The sequence below is a fragment of the Xyrauchen texanus genome, chromosome 17, assembly GCF_025860055.1.
Source record: "Xyrauchen texanus isolate HMW12.3.18 chromosome 17, RBS_HiC_50CHRs, whole genome shotgun sequence".
NCBI lineage: Eukaryota > Metazoa > Chordata > Actinopteri > Cypriniformes > Catostomidae > Xyrauchen > Xyrauchen texanus.
This window is the reverse complement of record NC_068292.1, coordinates 31,788,397-31,803,092: the sequence shown is the minus strand read 5'-3', so window position 1 is coordinate 31,803,092 and position 14,696 is coordinate 31,788,397. Positions and strand designations below refer to the sequence as shown.

The window sequence follows — 14,696 nt, the reverse complement described above, 5'->3', positions numbered from 1 at the left end:
ATTATTTATATGATGAAAACTTTCAATCAGTAATGACAACAGGCTATTTTCATTTCTGAAAGATGACTCACCTGAATAAGGTTGAAATTTGAAATACTGCTGTCATCATATAACAGAATGTTAATGGTGTCTAAAGCCCATGTGCTCTCAGCCAAGAGCCCTGATTTTAGGGACATCATGACTTTCCATGCTTCTGGAGTGCCTAGAAAAGGAGTTTAAAATTAAATCGCCTAGTACCTAACAGGTCAAAGCAACAAATTACAAAATATAATTTTTTTTATGCCCATTGTAAATTATTATGTGGGCATGCACTATATCACTAAAATGCTAATTGAATTCCCTTACCAATCTCTTTCATGGTAAGACGCCTGCGTGATTTGAGTACTGGCTGTGTGGCCTCTATTGAGCCTGAAGGGAAGGGCAGGTCTCTTCTCATCATTGGAGGCTGCACTGGGGTAGGTACAATGTGAGACACAGGGACTGGAGGTCCTGCCTTCTGCATTTTAATATTGATGGGCATGTAGGGAGATTTGCTGGGGGAAGTCCTGCTTTCCATGGAGCGGGTCATGGGCGTAGGGCTTGACACTTGTGGAATGTGGTTTTGCGCGGTTTGGGGAGATTGATAGTTGGACTGCAAGGGTCTGCTCATTGGTGGGCCGGCACCAGCAGGCCCATACGGGGGTTGTCTTGGCCCAGGCCACTGCCCATCATGATTCATGCGTGGTTCAGATGAGATCATCTCCTCAGGTCGGTTCATTGGATGGTAGCCAGGGCCCTGGCCAGGACCAACAGGAGGACCCTGACGGTTGGGAAAATTTGGGTAGCCCATATCACCTCGGCCTTGCCACATGCCACCTTGAGGACCATCAGGACCAGACTGCATTGGACTGCCCATTATTTGAGGTGGCATAGAACCCTGGGAGTTAGGGCCTGTCCCACCTTGCATTCGGTCTCTACCAAAGGGGAAGGGGAACTGATTCTGAGGACCAGGTGGACGGCGCTCAGAACCAGGGTAAGAACTGGTATACTGGTTATACATCTCCTGCTGACCAGTTGAGGGACCACTAGGGGGAGCCGGTGGTGGTGGCTGCTGCGCATTGTAAGGCCCACTGAACATTTCACCATCATGGTGCCGTTTAGCTGGCGGATAGCCTCCATCACTTGGCCTTTTATAACTCTGAATGCAAACAAATTACACTTAAAATATGTGTCTAAGCCATCACAATTATTCAGCAGGCTTATGTCAAATCAAAATATATTGAAATTAGATTAAGTAGGATTCGAAAAAGTCACCTACCGACTGTTGTTGCGGGTACATTCCAGGCTGCTGATTTGGATAGGAACCACCAGGAGGCGCACCCTGCCCAGGATACTGATTACTATAGGAATCATGCCTGCACAGAAATCATTTGTTAGAAAAAAAAAATCAGTATTACAAAAAAGAATAGGAAAATATATGTTTGCTAGACACCAAATACACACAAAGACAATATGATCACCCTGAAATTAATTTGCTAAGAGGACTGACCTCTGTTGCTGTGGAGGGTAACGATTTGGTGAGTACATTCCAGATTCAGCATTGGAAGGCATCATATTTGATTGTGGCACTCCAGGCCCCATGCTGCCTTCTGGGCCTATCCCTGACTCTGGTCTAAGCAACCAAGAAGAAAGCACAGTTCTCATGACATTTGACACTAAGGGTAAATCTTCATAAAAAACAAAAAGGCATCAGTTTCAATCAAAAGTAAGGTAAAAGTTCAGTATAGCAATACCTTCTGTCATAGCCGGGGCCATATGGATACTGATGCCTTTGCCCAATAGGCATGTTCCCCATAGGACCTGGTTGTCCCCTGTTGTACTGATCACCAAGACTGCTGTTGGGACCCTGCCCACCAGGCATGAACTGTTCTCCAACTAGGACCACAAGCACACACCTCGGCACCTCATTCATGTTGTTTACCATGATATTTAAACAGTCAAATTTAGCACCAGGTGTATCTAAGTCAGAATATTCCTGGTTGAGGGAATCTAAACAAGATACAAACCTTTACGCATACCACTGAAGTGGTCCTTGTTGGGTTCGTAGGGGCCCATGCGCCCAGGCATCTCCGGTGTGCTCATGCCTGACTGGTAGCCAGAGTTGGGGGTCATAGTGTTTCTCCGAGAGATGGCTGGGTCACTATCAGCAAATGGATCCTGCAGGTTTACACTACTCCTATGAAACAGGGCAGGTAAGGAATGGTTCACAGTCAAGTGAAACTGGCAGCAGCACAAGGTGAATGAACTATACTCACCTGCCACTTGGCATTGGGGGCATCTGACTGTGTGGGGTGGAGGCAGGAGTAGGTGGCTTCAAGTCTCCACTTTCCGTCATGGAGCTGGTGGTGGACTGTGGAGTCTGGGGCCCCTGAAGAGAGCCAGAACCAGCTGTGCCATACAAAGAAAGGACAAGATGAGGAAAATTGCTATGCAGTCTATATTTCTATAGTAGTAGAAACTCAAAGTCAAAGACACCAGCACTCACCTGGGGATGGTGGTTGAATCTTGGCCTGGTTCTTTTTGGTGTCTCCAGATATAATTTCTGGTGGTGGGTCTTCTCCACGCTCAATCTTACATTCAAACGCATATAAACACTGGATATACTGTTTTTTCAGAGAGCTGGCCGCACTGCTAGAGGTACCCACATTCAGATTTGTGGCCAACTCCCTCCATTTTTTGTTTTTATTAACCTGCAATTACAAGGAAGCCAAAGGATAGAAGCAAACATATTTGCGGGTGAATCAGTGACATTTAACATAAATTATCTTTTAACATTAAATATGTATGTGCATGCAAAGCATGTTCCTACCTGTGTAAGACCACCAATCTCCTTAACGGACATGTAGAGGCGGAAGAGATCGAGGGGCTTACGCCCCACAGCCGGTAGGTTACTCATGCCCATGGCTTTTTCCTCTATGAAAGCAAGGTAACGATCTACCCACATCTTTCTTTCTGGCTCTGGGCCTAGCTCATACAATCGTGTGATCTTCTCATTGGTTGTTGTGGAGGAACTGGACTTCTAGGCAAAATAAAATGTTTTGGAAGGAATTACACAGGATATTTAACAAAGAGTGAATCCAATTATAGACAGCTAAACAGTAAATATACTTTCTTGTATGTTAAGCAAACCTTTGATTTTGATTCTGTCTTAGGCGTCGTCCCCTCAACTTTGTTATTCATTTTCTGTGCCTGGTTAAGTTTTCCATCCATACCAAAATCTGGACCAGGGGACATGCCTAAGAGAAAAACTTTATACTTAGTTTACCTTATGCACATTGAGTACAATTAAATATATTTTAATTTATGCAAATGTGATAAGAAAATCAAAAACAAAAAAACAAAATGTAACTGATTTTTGAGATCGGGGACAAAACATGTCCTACATACAAAAGTCTTCAAGTAAAAAAAATCTAATTTATAATAAAAATACTGAAAAAGTTAAACCTAAAGAAAACGTGTATACTCGGGGCATTTATTACTTATATTTTTTAATAATTTCATTCGAATTTTTTTAAATGCATGTTCTATAATTGGAAGCAAATGTAACTTAACCTGTCCTCATCAAGAGTCAACTGTCAATGTCAAACTGCCAGTGTTTAAAAATGCAAAAAAAAATCATAAATATACAAAAAATGAAAGATAGGGTTCTGTAATAGGGGTGTAATGGTATGAAATGTTCCCAGTACGAGAACCTTCACAAAAAATACTGCGGTGCTGCAGTATCAAGGTTTTAATGTGCGTTGCTAGAAATATTTGAAAAATAAAGCATTGAGTCGACTGACTGGATGATGGCCCAGGATCTGGTGTTGAGGCATTTTTCAGGAAGAATAAATACATTTGAAATCTTTATAGTTCGTTGATGCTGTCCCTAACTTATTTTTTAAATACAGGCAAAATTATAAATTATAATACATAGGCCTATACTGTATTATAATATGAAATTCTTTTTCTAGGTATTTCCCATTAGGCACATCTTGTGAATGAAAAAAAACAATGCCAGGGAAAATGGATAAAATAATTCAGAATTCTTTTATGCTGTTTTGAAATATAATAGGGACTTTAAGCAACCGCTGTAGACGGGATGACTTTAGCGACCGGAAGTAAACTGATCAATCGTGGTATCCGAGAAATGAAAAAATAATTAAGCTACTATTCTACAGGATGGTGGAATAGAGCATTCAATCATTCAAGTACAACATTTTTATTTTAAACAAATGAATGGTTGCTTTTAGTGTTACAAGATAACATGCTGTCAGAAGAGGAGTCTAGCCCAAAAGTTGTTGGGGGGTGTGTGTGTGTCGCTGTCCTTTTCTGCACATTGCTGACCACTTCGGCATATCACAGCACCATTTTGTGGCCCGTTCTGCATAATGCGGCAGCCCATTTTCAGCTCATTTGGCCCCATTTCGTGGCCAGCCCATTGGGAAAAGTCCCGGTTCTCACGATGGCCAGTCCGCCCCTGGCAGATGGTTATAGTACAACGTCCAGAAGAAGCGAGTTCCAAGTTGCACATGCGCAAAATAACAGAATTCTGCAGCCGTCCTGTTGGCAGCTGTTGCTTAAAGTCCCTAATAATAAGGGTAAGACAGGAAAAAAAGCCCCCTGCCATCTTGGTCTCCCCCTTTATGATAACATTAAACGGAAAAGTTCACCCAAAAATTTACATTTGCTGATAATTTACTACAGAGTTTCTTTCTTCATCAAAACAGAATTTAAGAATTTTAGGATTTCATTTCAGGCCTCCTCCTTTAAACAATTCAAGTGAATGTACTTTTTTTGACTGTCCAAAATGCATATTTATGGTGCATCAAAATAATCAACACGATTCCAGTCAACAAATAAAGTTCTTCTGAACCCCAATGATTGATTATTTTTAGAAACAAAACAATACTTATATACTTTTTAACTACAAATGTTCGCTTCCGTACATCTGTGACACACGCTCATGAGAAGTATGACGCAAGCTCGTTGATAAGGTCACACGTGGAGGTGGTGGCAGGAAGCCCATCGTTTACAAGAGAAACTTCTACAGACCAAGTGCCTTTCACAAACTAAAGCAGTCCAAAACAATTTCAAGACAATATAAAATAAAAAATAATTTCCTAATAATCAAAAAAATTACTGCAGTAAAAAAAAACATCAATTTATTTCGGAGCAATGCCGTTGAGATATCTACTTGTGTTTTTTCTTTAGAAGAATATATAGGATATATGACTGTCAGGAATTCAAGCCACAGTTGTAGTTAGTGAAACAAAGTGCAAGAGCGTTTACTGAGATTTACATGGTTTACACAGTGAGATCATTGGTATAGGTGATCACACAAAAGAGAAGCTTAAAGGGTAAGTTCACCCAAAAATGAAAACCATCTCATAATTTACTCACCCTCAAGCCATCCTAGCTGTATATGACTTCTTTCTCTATTATATTAAAAAATATCCTGGCTCTTCCATGCTTTATAATCGGAATGAATGGTACCTTAGATTTTGAAGCCCAAAGAAACGCAGCCATCCATCAAAAAAGTAATCCAGTAACGGCCGTCCACGCGTTCACGAGAGAGTTGAGTTCATGCGTATGACGTAGGCGTAGTGTAAGCTCTGGTGAGAAGTGACGAACGCGGAAGCGCAGAGGATAGAGGAAGTCAGTGAACGTGCAGACGGCTGTTACCGAAAGCTAGTGATTATAGTTTTTTTTCTTACAAAAATACATCGTTTCCCTTCAGAAGGCCTATATTAACCCCCTGGAGCCGTATGGATTACTTTTTTGATGGATGGATGCAGTTTTTAGGCTTCAAATTGGGCTTCAAAATCTAAGGTACCATTAATTCCGATTATAAAGCTTGGAAGAGCCAGGATATTTTTTTATATAACTCTGTGTTTGGCTGAAAGAAGAAAGTCATATACACCTAGGATGGCTTGAGGGTGAGTAAATGATGGGATCATTTTCATTTTTGGGTGAACTAACCCTTTAACAAACTGAAGAGGGATTCACAATATTGATGTCCACAGAACTGAAGAAGAGGTAACCGGTAAAACAGCAGGGTAAGCACTAAACAGATATCGACGAAGATCAAGAGCTGGTAAGATCATCAACGATCCTCCACCTGGTTGTCTAATGGTTAGAGGGAGACCTGGAGAGGCCCTTAAGCCACAGTGTCTCACATCCACTGTGAAATTTGGTGGAGGATCGGTGATGATCTGGGGGTGCTTCAGCAAGGCTAGAATCGGGCAGATTCGTCTTTGTGAAGGACACATGAATCAAGCAACATACAAGGTTATCCTGGAAGAAAACTTGCTTCCTTCTGCTCTGACAATGTTCCCCAAATCTGAGGATTGGTTTTCCAGCAGGACAATGCTCCATGCCACACAGTCATGTCATTCAAGTTGTGGATGGAGGACCACTGGATCAAACCCAGTCGTGGTCAGCCCAATCTGCAGACCTGAACCCCATTGAAAACCTCTGGAATGTGATAAAGGAAGATGGATGACAAGCCATCACACAAAGCCAATCTGCTTGTATTTTTTGTGCCAGGAGTGGCATAAAGTCACCTAACAGCAATGTGAAAGACTGGTAGAGAGCATGCCAAGACGCATTAAAGCTTGTGATTGAAAATCAGGGTTATTCCACCAAATATTGATTTCTCCTCCAAAGTTAAAACTAGTGTTGTGTCATTTAAAAAATAATATGAACTTGTTTTCTTTGTATTATTCTAGGTCTGAAAATACTGCCTCTTTTTTTATTTTGACTAGTCATTTTCTGCTAAATAAATGCTTTATGAAAATATATTTATTTGGAATTTGGGAGAAATGTTGTCAGTACTTTACAGAATAAAACAAAAATGTAAATTTTACTCAAAACACATACCTATGAATAGAAAATCCAGAGAATCTGATAATTCTGCAGTGGTCTTATTTTTTCCCCAGAGCTGTACATCTGGGATGGCATGAGGGTAAATGATGAGAAAATTTTAATTTCTAGTCTCTGCGGTCACAGCTTCAACATGTCAACTCCGTCTTCCCATTGTGATCATTTCAGTTAAGAATTATGGAATAATTTTGGCATTTTAGTTTAGGTTATAGAAGCAGCTTAATCTGAGGAAAAAACAAAATGGCTACAGTGTATTTTATCACTTACCTCCTTAATTGATTTTCAGATAATTAAAGACTTAACACTCTTGTTGGATGAATGAAATTAAAATAGGTTGCTTTTTAATGTGTCTGACAGAGTTGACACAAATGTCAGTAATACGCAAGTTATGAGGTAAATCAATGTCAATTTTCAGATTTGTTTTTATTTTTTATAAAAACCTGTTCCCCACATGGTTTGTTAGCTGAAACCTTTGTCTACATATATATCCATTTCAAATTAATTCAGTATTTAAAAAAAAACAACTACGATTTAAAACGCGTTTTGTCCCTTATCTCAAGAATCAGTGGTAAAATACAAAAACAGTATGTTTGATAGCCTACCACTAGAGTTGTTGGCCATGTTTCCACCCATTGGGTAGGAAGGGCCCTGGGTGTTCATCATCCCTGGCATGTTGTTCATGGAGGGGCCATACGGAGGACCTGAGCCCATCATACCAGGAGACATATTGGGGTAACCTGACAGTCTGGGAGTCAAAACACAACATTTAAGGGCAAGTTGCCTCACTGAAACCAAATATAACTCAAATCAGAGTTCCAGAATTTCTCAAGTCTTAATGCATAGTGATATTGGTGAAAGGCAAGTTCAATTTCAGTACCTGTTGTGTATGGAATTGGCAGTTCCATGCTGCATTGCAGCACCATCCTGCAGCTTTCTGTTGAGGCCTGGAGGTGGGCACATCCTTGTGCCCACTTGTGGGGGCATGCTGCCAATATTAGGGCCCATATTGGGACTCATGTTGGGACCGATGTTGGGGCCATAGGGACGTGCACCCATTTGGCCATGAGGCATCCTTCCAGATGTCATGCCAACAAATGGTGGCCCTCCTCCTTGTCCAGGCACAGGATTCATGGAACCACCCATGCCAGGGCCTGGGTAATTGGCATTAGGCATGCCACTGTAACCAGGTTGCCTTGGATAACCTGAAGAGGAAGAGAGTAAGTTGCAATGAGATGCAGAGCTCCCAAGTTTGTGTATATTGACAAAGCCCCCAGCAGTACCAACAATTTATTGGATCAATACCAATTTCAATAATACATCTCTTAAGAGAAGAAATACAAAGCAAACCAACAAATGCAGTCTTACTAAACTGGCATTATACTGCCTCACAAAACTACTGTATTATTACTGGCTGTTAAGTTAATTTCATCATCTTGCTTATGTAACCGTTTTGTAGAGAAAAATATATAGATTAAAGAAGAACTCTGAACCGGTAATATACTGGAATGACATTAAAGGGATTGTTTATCCAAAAATGAAAATTCACTCATCATTTACTCACCCTCATGCCATGCCAGATGTTTATGGCTTACTTTCTCTGTAAGAAACAAATTAAGATGTTTAGAAGAATATCTCAGCTCTTAAGGTCCATACAATGCAAGTAAATGGTGACCAGAACTCGAAAGGTACAAAAAGGACAAAAGCAGCAGCAAAAATGAATCCATACAACTCCAGTGGTCAAACTAATGTATTTACAAGCGATATGAGAGTTGAGGGTGAGAAACAGATCAATATTTAAGTCCTTCTTTACTATAAATCTCCAACCTGTCGGTGACCGAATGTGAAAGTATAGATTTACAATAAAAAAGGACTTAAATATTGATATGCTTCTCACTCAAACCAATCACATCATAACAAAATATTTACCACTGAAATCATATGGATTACTTTATGATGCCTGTATGTCCTTTTAGGAACTTCAAAGTTCTGGCCACCATTCACTTGTATTTTATGGTCCTTAAGAGCAAAGATATCCTTCAGAATATCTTTGTGTCCTGCAGAAGAAAGTCAGTCATACACATTTATGCATTTGGCAGACATTTATGCATTTGGCAGACGCTTTTATCCAAAGCGTCTTACAGTGCACTTATTACAGGGACAATCCCCCCGGAGCAACCTGGAGTTAAGTGCCTTGCTCAAGGACACAATGGTGGTGGCTGTGGGGCTCCTACCAGCGTCCTTCTGATTACCAGATTACCAGTTATGTGCTTGGACCACTATACCACCACCACCACTCCCATACACATCAGGGATGGCATGAGGGTGAGTAAATGATGACAGAATTTTAATTTTGGGGTTAACTAACCCTTTAAGCCTGAGCACCATGATAGGAATAGTAGTTTGGGCAATGAGTAATTAGCATTGGCCAAATGTTATGGATGCCTCATTGCAGGACTTAGCGATGAGACTTCCAGGCCCTTGAGTGTATTAGCAGCAGCCTGTATTACTGCTGTAACCAACAGTCACTGTGGCAGCTCAACTGACGTGAGCCATACGACATCAACTGCATTTTTTCACTAAGGCTAAATATAGCCACACTGCGATCCACTGGTCGCACACAGAGAAAGAGGAATAGTGAGAAGGATTTGCAGGGACAGCAAGAAGAAAAGAAAAAAAGAGCAAATAAAAACAATTTACTAAAATTTATTTTAGGTCAAGTCTTTTCAATACAACCATTTCAAAATATTGTCGTTAGGACTATTTGTTTTGCACTTCCTTTACAAATTACCTATCTTAGTCCCATTTCTCACCATAGTAACCCCTTAAAATATGCAATTTTTTCATGGACCAATTTATCAATTAGCAGACTCTATAATCATTGTTACCACTGTGCCACTCACCTTGTGGGCCATACTGACCACCTTGAGGCCCATAGCTAGCAATGGAGTTGTTCTGCTGATATGGAACCAACCCAGAATGCACCTGGCCTCCAGATGATTGACGAGGTGACAAAGCAGACCCAGACTGAGGAGACCCATAGGGTCCCATCTGAGGGTTTCTCTGTATATACCCTGATAAAAAAAAACAAAAAACAACAACATTATTTTTATGAAAGTATAAAGAGAGACTCTGAAGGAGGAAAACAAGTCCTTTCATCATCTTCCACCAAACGTTTAAAAGATGTAGTCACCTCTGTCTTGGCCCATGCCAGGCTGGTTCATTGAAGTGTGCAAGATCCCATCAGACTGTCCACTTGAAGGGCGGGGTGGCATCTGGTTCCCTTCAAAACAGAAATACACATCATGAAGAGAATTTCTTATAAGAGATTGTAATATAATTCATAGGCACTACACAATTTTAAAAATGGATTTGTTAACCATTTCATACAAATGAACATGATGAATCTCTTTTATAAATTTGCATTAACTAACAAGGATTATGAGTCTCACCTGGCATTGTGGCAGGGGACAGTGGGCCAGAGCGAGATGCCGTGGCGCTGGCAGGTGAACCTACGGGAGGGGAGGTGTGGGGGGAGAAGGGTGACTGTGCTGGATTGCTCTGTTCTCCTTGACTGCTGGATACACCAGATGTGCTGACTCCAGGGCTCAGAGCGCCCTCCGTACCAGTGGGCAGGTCATCAATGGAACCGGATAGGTCCTAAGCAAAGAATGAGTAAAAGGCAGACAAAAGATCAGAAATTGAAGATTCAAAGCACTACAAATATCGACAAAGCTGCCAACAATTTTCAAGATTCAAGGAAAAACAAAAAAAGCATAAAATCCTTGATGTTTTAGTTAGTTTTTCTGCAGCCTTTCTGCAAATAATTAAAAAATAATGCTGTCAGCTCTCAAATGTTTTTAGAAGCAAGAAACAACAACATACATACATAACATCTATTCAACTACCATTTTCTTGTCAATCAGCTACATTTCGCTGCTTTCACAGTTTTTAAACAATACTGAAGTCATAATTCGAAAATAAAGACGAAATGAATCCCTATCATTTAACATCTAAAATATTCAAGGACAAGATGCATATTCTGAAGTGAAATTAGCCTTGAGATTCAATTTCATAAATAAATTAAAAAAGTGTGTGAATGTTTATACTACATATACTAATATATATATATAATATTACACCTTAAACAATTACATTTAAACTCAGTTTTTCACAATTCCTGACATTTAATCATAGAAAACATTCAATGTGTAATGTCAGAATAATAGTAGAGAGAATTATTTATTTCAGTATTTCTTTCATCACATTCCCAGTGGACCAGTTTCCATACACTTTGTAAGTATTTGGTAGCATTGCCTTTAAATTGTTTAACTTGGGTCAGTTTGTTTGGGTAGCCTTCCACAAGCTTCTCACAATAAGTTGCTGGAACTTTGGCTCATTCCTCCAGACAGAACTGGTGTAACAGAGTCAGGTTTGTAGGCCTCCTTGCTTGCACATGCCTTTTCAGTTCTGTCCACACATTTTCTATCAGACTGAGGTCAGGGTTTTGTGATGGCATCTCCAATACCTTGACTTTGTTGTCCTTAAGCCATTTGCCACAATTTTGGAGGTATGCTTGGGGTCATTGTCCATTTGGAAGACCCATTTGTGACCAAGCTTTAACTTCATTGCTGATGATCTTGAGATGTTTCTTCAATATATCCACACCACTTTCCTTCCTCATGATGCCATCTATTTTGTAAAGTGCACCAGTCCCTCCTGCATCAAAGCACCCCCAAAAGATGATGCTGCCACCCCCATGCTTCACAGTTGGGATGGTGTTCTTAGGCTTGCAAGCCTCACCCATTATGGCCAAACAGTTACATTTTGGTTTCATTAGACCAGAAGAAATTTCTTTCAAAAAGTAAGATCTTTGTACCCTTGTGCACTTTTAAACTGTAGTCTGGATTTTTTTATGGCGGTTTTGGAGCAGTGGTTCTTCCTTGCTGAGCAGCCTTTCAGGTTATGTCGATATAGGACTTGTTTTACTGTGGATATAGATACTTATCTACCTGTTTCCTGCAGCATCTTCACAAGGTCCTTTGCTGTTGTTCTGGGATTGATTTGCACTTTTTGCACAAACTACATTCATCTCTAGGAGACAGAATGAGTCTCCTTCCTGAGCGGTATGATGGCTGCATGGTCCCATGGTGTTTATACTTGCATACTATTGTTTGTACAGATGAACGTGGTACAAATATTCATCTGTCCAATAATACAGAACTCTAGTTTGCTAATATTAAATCTGTGGAGTGGTTACAAAATGAGTTAATGACTTCAACCTAAGTGTATGTCAAATTCTTACTTCAACTGTGTGTGTGTGCGTAATATATATTACTATAATTAGTCATTATAGGCCACACCCAAAACATATTTGCTTATACCTTTGGAACAATTTGATGCATCAAAATTCTTTTGATAACTTTTTGTCAGGAGGCTCTGTAGATGATATATACCAAGTTTCGCGAGAATCGGGCAAATGGCCTAGGAAGAGTTCGAAAAAGTAGGTTTTTCGAATAAATCTAAATTGTAAAAAAATTACAATTTGTTTTTAATACATTTAATTGATACTGAATTAATGCAAAGACACTCAAAAGAAAGTGAATTACAGGCAGGAAAAAAAAGCAGGAAAGAGGAAAATCCTAATACAATTAATTTCAAATGTGATAAAACATCACTACTGTACAGGTCTCATCAAATAATTATGGACTTCACCTGTAGAATTTATTCATTTAGCATCACAGCATGAAAACAGTATAAACATAGTCACAGTACACATAGAGTTCAGGAAAAACAAACTGTTTTCAGGCAAATATGGGGACTGTTTAATTTTGTTCAGTTGTGCCAAGGACTTAAAATGTTTTCTGGGATACTTGCTAATCTTGTGTTATGTTTCATATGTTTTTGAAGCTTTCCTTATCTTTCCAATAAGAATCACACTAATTTGTGACTGCTTCCTCAATTATTAGACTATGGTAATGTAATTTAATGTAACTAATATTTATATAATGGAGAAAATAGGAATTGGTGCAACATGATTTTGATGTGTGCAGTGGATGATTTGTCATTGTACATACAGCACCCAGTACTTGAATATAAGAGATGGGAATGACACCTGTGAATGTGACTTGATTGTTCTGGATCATATATTTAATGCTAGTGGCTATCAATTCAGTGCTTTTTTTTTTTTTAATGATTGTCACAGGGAACATTCAGATACAGTTATATTCAGTTAAACACATTGCTTATTATATCAGAATAAAATTGATATCACTAAGCATTGCAAGTTCTTCTGATTATTTAGCTATATGTAATTAAATATTTAAACCCTTTAAAGAATTAAACAAACTCATAATAAAGCTGTACTATTGGAGATTCAAGTAGTTGCATATTTCATTCTTTTATTGCAGTTTCACTGCAAATATTCATTTTAGTGTTCAATAATAGGAACATTTACCCAGGAGCCTATTTTGGAAGGAATTTACCCATCTGTCTAACTGAGAAAAATGACTCTAAAGTGAGGATAGAAAGAGTATGTTAAACATTAGTCAGAAAAGAGTAAGATAACACGTCAACACGGATCAATAAATGTTGGATGCTATCACACAACATATTAATGAAGACATGCTTAAATAAATCATTTAAATAGGTTGGATAGCAAAAACATTATTTAACTTCACAGTGCTACCTGTGGTCAAATAACAGACAATAGCATTTATGTCATGTTCATGAGGGGAAATAAGTTTTTAGTATGTATTCTGTTGTATTCTAACTTAGCTTAATACCTTCTTCATTGAATGCTGTATTCAGTAACACAAAACTAATAAAAAAATCATATTTTACAAACTGTAAACCTTTACAAAAATCAGAATATTGTAGTTTAAACACACTATTTGACACTGAAATTTAAATCCCTTTTCAAAATAATAATTCAAGCTGAATCATGACAGTGGTGCTCTAATGTTTTCAGTTCCTTGCGAAAAATAGTGGACTTGCTGAGAACATTGTGGATTGGGAGAGAAAATGAAAGACGGGTACACTGATCATCAACGAGCCGTGCGTTCAGTGTCTCCACAGAAACTCTGATCACGCTCAACAAGTGACACCTGAACATATACACACAGAAAAAGACAGTGACAAAATGACGGAGATTTTTCGGTTAAAGCAACCCCTGGACACCTATATATGTCACAAGCCGCAATACATCAATCATAACATTACTGTATACAGCAGGATTAATGTGCTTCTTAAAATAGTGCAAGACATTTCTTGTTTGGCTCCCACAAGAACAGTAAACCAGCAGGGCTTTCTCCACATTTCTAATTAAAAATGTAGTTATAAAAATAGCTATTTCTTCTGTTATAGCTCTAGCCAAATTGCTATAATTTAAGTTTTGCCAAGTTTGACAATTGTGCTCACAGCCACAGCCCAAATCATATTTGATTACATCTTCAGAATGATTTGAAATGTCAAAATTTTGTATGGATGGTGATGTATACCCATTTTTGTGCAAATTGAAAAATAAAAACGGCCTGGTAAATCTACGAGTTAGATCAAGGTTTTTCAAAAAATACTTGTCACGAATATGAAAATCCATGTGATCATATCATTGGGGGCACTGGTGGATTCAGAGAAGCAACACATTTGTATTGTAGCCTATACAGTTCCAGAGTTATGAGCAAAAATGCAAATTATCTAATTATACCACAACCAAGTAGCCGATTGTCACAAAATTTGAAATGTGGCTTCGAGTGGACATCCTGCTTGTGTATAGTAATTTCCATAACCCTCGGCCA

General features: G+C 39.1%; 1 protein-coding gene across 2 annotated transcripts in view; it reads right to left on the bottom strand.

The window, feature by feature from the left end:
* The window catches only part of LOC127657944 (AT-rich interactive domain-containing protein 1A-like), a 41,903-nt gene that overhangs the window by 2,317 nt on the left and 24,890 nt on the right, over positions 1-14,696 (bottom strand). Inside the window, exons 5-19 of one of the 2 annotated variants that reach the window (XM_052146965.1) lie at positions 10,353-10,560; positions 10,094-10,183; positions 9,804-9,974; positions 7,781-8,105; positions 7,506-7,648; positions 3,169-3,275; positions 2,849-3,058; positions 2,525-2,729; positions 2,295-2,427; positions 2,046-2,209; positions 1,773-1,914; positions 1,529-1,651; positions 1,298-1,394; positions 346-1,177; positions 72-202 (exon numbers count right to left, since the gene is read on the bottom strand). In XM_052146965.1, the coding sequence (XP_052002925.1) occupies positions 72-202; positions 346-1,177; positions 1,298-1,394; positions 1,529-1,651; positions 1,773-1,914; positions 2,046-2,209; positions 2,295-2,427; positions 2,525-2,729; positions 2,849-3,058; positions 3,169-3,275; positions 7,506-7,648; positions 7,781-8,105; positions 9,804-9,974; positions 10,094-10,183; positions 10,353-10,560 (3,081 nt within the window). Of the gene's footprint in view, positions 1-71; positions 203-345; positions 1,178-1,297; positions 1,395-1,528; positions 1,652-1,772; positions 1,915-2,045; positions 2,216-2,294; positions 2,428-2,524; positions 2,730-2,848; positions 3,059-3,168; positions 3,276-7,505; positions 7,649-7,780; positions 8,106-9,803; positions 9,975-10,093; positions 10,184-10,352; positions 10,561-14,696 lie in introns of both variants that reach the window. The other variant, XM_052146964.1, reaches the window with a different exon arrangement.